A 4950-nucleotide genomic window follows, 5' to 3' on the forward strand; every position below is an offset into this window, starting at 1 on the left:
GCTCTGGATCCCAATCCCAGCTCTGGATCCCAATCCCAGCTCTGGATCCCGACCCCAGCTCTGGATCCCGATCCCAACTCTGGATCCCAATCCCAGCGCTGGATCCCAAACCCCGCTCTGGATCCCAAACCCAGCTTTGGATCCCAATTCCAGATCTGGATGCCAATCCCAGCTCTGGATCCCGATCCCAGCTTTGTATCCCAATCCCAGCTCTGGATCCCAAACCCAGTTCTGGATCCCAATCCCAGCTCTGGATCCCAATCCCAGTTCTGGATCCTGATCCCAACTCTGGATCCCAATCCCAGCTCTGATCCCGATCCCAGCTCTGATTCCAATCCCCACTCTGGATCCCAATCCCAGCTCTGGATCCCAATCCCAGCTCTGGATCCCAATCCCAATTTGGGATCCCAATCCCAGCTCTGATCCTGATCCCAGCTCTGGATCTCAATTCCAGCTCTGGATCCCAATCCCTACTCTGGATCCCAATCCCCATTCTGGATCCCAGTCCCAGTTCTGGATCCCAATCCCAGCTCTGGACCCCAATCCCAGCTCTGGATCCCAATCCCAATCCCAGCTCTGGATCCCAATCCCAGCTCTGATCCCAATCCCAGCTCTGGATCTCAATTCCAGCTCTGAATCCCAATCCCCACTCTGGATCCCGATCCCAACTCTGGATCCCAATTCCAGATCTGGATCCCAATCCCAGTTCTGGATCCCAATCCCAGCTTTGGGTCCCAATCCCAGTTCTGGATCCCAATCCCCCCGAGCTGGCTCGCAGAAAATTTGAGCTCTACAAACAGCAGTTTTTCTCCACTTGTTTCCTTATACATTTTTTCTCCTGTTCTTTCCTCATCCAGTTTTTCTCCACTTGTTTCCTCATCCAGTTTTTCTCCACTTGTTTCCTCACACTCCGCAACAGGTAGCTCTGTGTTGGTACATTTAATGTATAAATAAATTTATTTTATATAAAAAATATTTTATATAGAAAAGCCCTCAGAGCAGTGGATTCTTTAATTGGGTATCCCAGCTGGGAAGGATGGGATTGGGATGAATCCATCCCTGCAGCACCAAGGATTTGTCGGACACCACGGGAATGAAGAGTTCATTCCCATTTTCCAGTGGCAGCTGCCAGTTCTCAAAAAGCATCAGGAATCCAACAGCTTAAATTCAGCTTTTAAATTTTAAAAATTGAAAWTTAAATTYGTATTTTTTCATTTTTAAGTTCCTTCATTTTTTAAATTCTTGGCTGTTCTTGTCCTGTTGGTGTYTCTGATCCTGGAATAGTTGGAAAACGGGAGAGGCTGGAAAAGGAGGTGCCCGATCCAGATTTTGTGGCTCCATCCAAACCCAAAAGTTCGGGAGAATTCCTGCCCACGCAGGGAACGTTCCGGAGCCGACTTCGAAAGCGAAAGGAGAGGGAGGGAAAACGGCTCCAGGAGTGACCACAGAACAAACAGGATGCACGAGCTTCCTGCAGCTCCGGGCTCTGGGCCAAGGGCAGAGCYCTGCCACCACTTCCACCACTTTCACTTTCGAATTCCCGAGGCACAGCCTCTGGAATTGTGGCACCGGGATTTACACAGCACTCCTGGGAAACAGAGGGTATTTAAAGGAAGAGACAAAAAGGAAATGTTAAGGCTTTGCTTTTTTTTTTTTTTTTCCATAAATTTAATTTTAAGATTATATTTGTCCTCCAGTTTGTCCCTGAGTTTGGCTGAGCCCGAGCCAATGGAGTTTTTCTACCTCATTCCTTCTCTCCTCGATTGCTGCAAGGAGAAGGGAAAAAGTCTGGGGAAAACCCTCGGCTGCAAGGACAGAAAATGAATTCATCGGGAGAGATTTAGGATTTCCTCCCATTTAGGATTTCCTCCCATTTAGGATTTYCTCCATGRGCAGGAAGAGTYCATTTCCAAGAAATAAACYTTCTTTGGATGTTTTCCAGCATGGTGCTTCCTCTTTTTCCAGCAGCTCAGAAGGATTTCCGGGAATGATGGGATATCCAGGAAGTTCGGATGCCGGTGACAGGGAAAAGAGGGAACACTCCAAAATTCTGTCTGATTCCGTTCCTACAGCGCAGATTCCTCTGGATATTCCTCTTCCCAGCTCCCGAAGGATGAGGGAGGGCTGGAGGGAAGGCATCACACCTTTCCCAGGAAACCTGGAGGTTCCTCTGGAGCTGGAATCCTGCTCCGACATCCTGGGCTGGAATCTGATCCAACATCCACCTGATTGCGGAGCTGGACTGGAATCCTGCTCCAACATCCTGGAATGAAATCCTGCTCCAACATCCACCTGATTTTGGAGCTGGACTGAAATCCTGCTTCAACATCCTGGACTGGAATCCTGCTCCAAATTCCTGGGCTAGAATCCTGCTCCAAATTCCTGGGCTGGAATCCTGCTCCAACATCCTGGAATGAAATCCTGCTCCAATATCCACCTGGTTGCGGAGCTGGACTGGAATCCTGCTCCAACATCCACCAGATCGTGGAGCTGGATTGAAATCCTGCTCCAACATCCTGGACTRGAATCCTGTTCCAATATCCACCTGATTGCAGAGGTGGATTGAAATCCTGCTCCAACATCCACCTGATTTTAGAGCTGGACTGGAATCTTGCTCCAACATCCTGGGCTGGAATCTGCTCCAACATCCACTGGATTGAAATCTGCTACAACATCTTGGACTGAAATCCTGCTCCAACATCCACCTGATTGCGGAGCTGGATTGAAATCCTGCTCCAATATCCTGGACTGAAATCCTGCTCCAACATCCATCTGATTTCAGAGCTGGGCTGGAATCCTGCTTCAACAACCTGTACTGGAATCTGCTCCAACATCCACCTGATTGTGGAGGTGGATTGAAATCCTGCTCAAAATTCCTGGACTGAAATTCTGCTCCAACATCCACCTGATTGCGGAGCTGGACTGAAATCCTGCTCCAATATCCTGGAATGAAATCCTGCTCCAACATCTTGGACTGAAATCCTGCTCCAATATCCACCTGACTGTGGAGCTGGAATGGAATCTGCTCCAACATCCTGCGCTGGAATCCTGCTCAAAATCCACCTGGGCTGGAATCTGCTCCAACATCCACCTGATTGCGGAGCTGGATTGAAATCCTGCTCCAACATCCACTTGATTTTGGAGCTGGACTGAAATCCTGCTCCAACATCCTGGACTGAAATCCTGCTCCAAATTCCTGGATTGAAATCCTGCTCCAACATCCTGCGCTGGAATCCTGCTCCAACATCCACCTGATTGTGGAGCTGGATTGAAATCGTGCTCCAAATTCCTGGATTGAAATCCTGCTCCAAATTCCTGGGCTGGAATCCTGCTCCAACATCCACCAGATTGTGGAGCTGCACTGGAATCTGCTCCAATATCCACCTGATTTTGGAGCTGGACTGAAATCCTGCTCCAACATCCATCTGATTTTGGAGCTGGAATGTGCCAGAAAGGTTTTTCCCATATCCAGGATGGCTCTAGAAAGCTCTGGAGGGCGTTGTCAGGGCTGGCTGGGCTCTCCCTGGATTTTTGGGATGGAGGTGAGCGGGGTCAGGGAGCCGAAGCACTGCCGGGTGCAATCCCAGCACAGAAATCCCCCGGGATCGYGGCTGCCGTCGCTCTGTGGGTGGAAAAAAAGAGATTTCAGGGAAAAGAACAAAACCCCTCACATCCAGGGAAAGSAATAATGATGTGCCCAAAGCAAGGAAATCCCACACAAAATCATGGAATGGCTGGAAAAGACCTTTAAACATTGAGTCCAATCGTTCCCAAGGCCTCCCATGTCCCCAAGTGTCACATTCCCATGGATTTTAAATCCCTCCAGGTACGGGAATTCCATCCCTGCCTAGGTCAGCTCGTTCCCATGCTTGGAAAATGCTTCCATGAAAAAATTTTCCCAATTTCTGGCTCCTGGCACGGCTTGAGGCCGTTTGCTCCCATCCTCCAGGAGTCACAGGTGGGATCTGACACAACAAAACCCCAAAAGCAGCTCAGATGGGATGTTTGGGATTGGGGGATTCTGTGGGAATTACCCTGGAAATTTGTTATGGAGACAAATAAATGGATGGRGGAACTGTGGGAATGAGATCCCTGCCCAGAAAAGGGTTGGGAATGGCTTGGGAATGTTCCCAAACCCCAAATCCCAGGGAAGGGACGCACACGAGCCAATGGGAGCTTCTTCACCGCCAGCCCAAAGCTGAATTCCAGGGGTTTTGCACATCCCAGGAAGGATTCCAGGGATTTTGCACATCCTGGGAATGCTCCCAAATCCCAAATTCCAGGGAAAGGACTCACACGAGCCAATGGGAGTTTCTTTACCGCCAGCCCAGAGCTGAATTCCAGGGATTTTGCACATCCCAGGAATCTTCCCAAATCCCAAATCCCAAATCCCAGGGAAAGGACTCACAGGAGCCAATGGGAGCTTCTTCACTGCCAGCCCGGAGCTGAATTCCTGGGATTTTGCACATCCCAGGAAGGATTCCAGGGGTTTTGCACATCCCAGGAATGTTCCCAAATCCCAAATTCCAGGGAAAGGACTCATACGAGACAATGGGAGCTTCTTCACCACCAGCCCAAAGCTGAATTCCAGGGATTTTGCACATCCCGGGAAGGATTCCAGGGATTCTGCACATCCCAGGAAGGATTCCAGGGATTTTGTACATCCTGGGAACGTTCCCAAACTCCAAATCCCAAACCCCAAATTCCCGGGAAAGGACTCACACGAGCCAACGGGAGCTTCTTCACTGCTAACCCGGAGCTGAATTCCAGGGATTTTGCACATCCCAGGAAGGATTCCAGGGATTTTGCACATCCTGGGAATGTTCCCAAATCCTAAACCCCAGGGAAAGGACTCACACGAGCCAATGGGAGCTTCTTCACCGCCAGCCCGGAGCTGAATTCCAGGGATTTTGCACATCCCAGGAAGGATTCCAGGGATTTTGCACATCC

At 49.8% G+C, this 4950-nt stretch overlaps 1 protein-coding gene across 4 annotated transcripts; it reads right to left on the bottom strand.

Annotated features, from left to right (window-relative positions):
• Window positions 1-798: 798 nt before the first annotated feature.
• Window positions 799-4746, bottom strand: LOC130587246 (uncharacterized). Of its 4 annotated transcripts, XM_057388215.1 has the most exons (3): window positions 4162-4273; window positions 3133-3622; window positions 799-3091 (listed from the first exon to the last, which is right to left on the bottom strand). In XM_057388215.1, exon 3 carries the CDS (start codon window positions 3032-3034, stop codon window positions 1970-1972), a length of 1065 nt encoding a protein of 354 aa, XP_057244198.1. In that variant the 5' UTR covers window positions 3035-3091; window positions 3133-3622; window positions 4162-4273; the 3' UTR covers window positions 799-1969. The 4 variants fall into 4 exon arrangements, with proteins under 4 accessions (XP_057244198.1, XP_057244199.1, XP_057244200.1 ...); XM_057388216.1 differs by lacking the exon at window positions 4162-4273 and adding an exon at window positions 4723-4746 and having other exon boundaries at window positions 799-3622; XM_057388217.1 differs by lacking the exon at window positions 4162-4273 and adding an exon at window positions 4297-4561 and having other exon boundaries at window positions 799-3622.
• Between the last annotated feature and the right edge of the window lie 204 nt (window positions 4747-4950).

The sequence above is a fragment of the Malurus melanocephalus genome, unplaced genomic scaffold (genome assembly GCF_030028575.1).
Source record: "Malurus melanocephalus ecotype Western Australia unplaced genomic scaffold, MMel_1.1 scaffold_1682, whole genome shotgun sequence".
NCBI lineage: Eukaryota > Metazoa > Chordata > Aves > Passeriformes > Maluridae > Malurus > Malurus melanocephalus.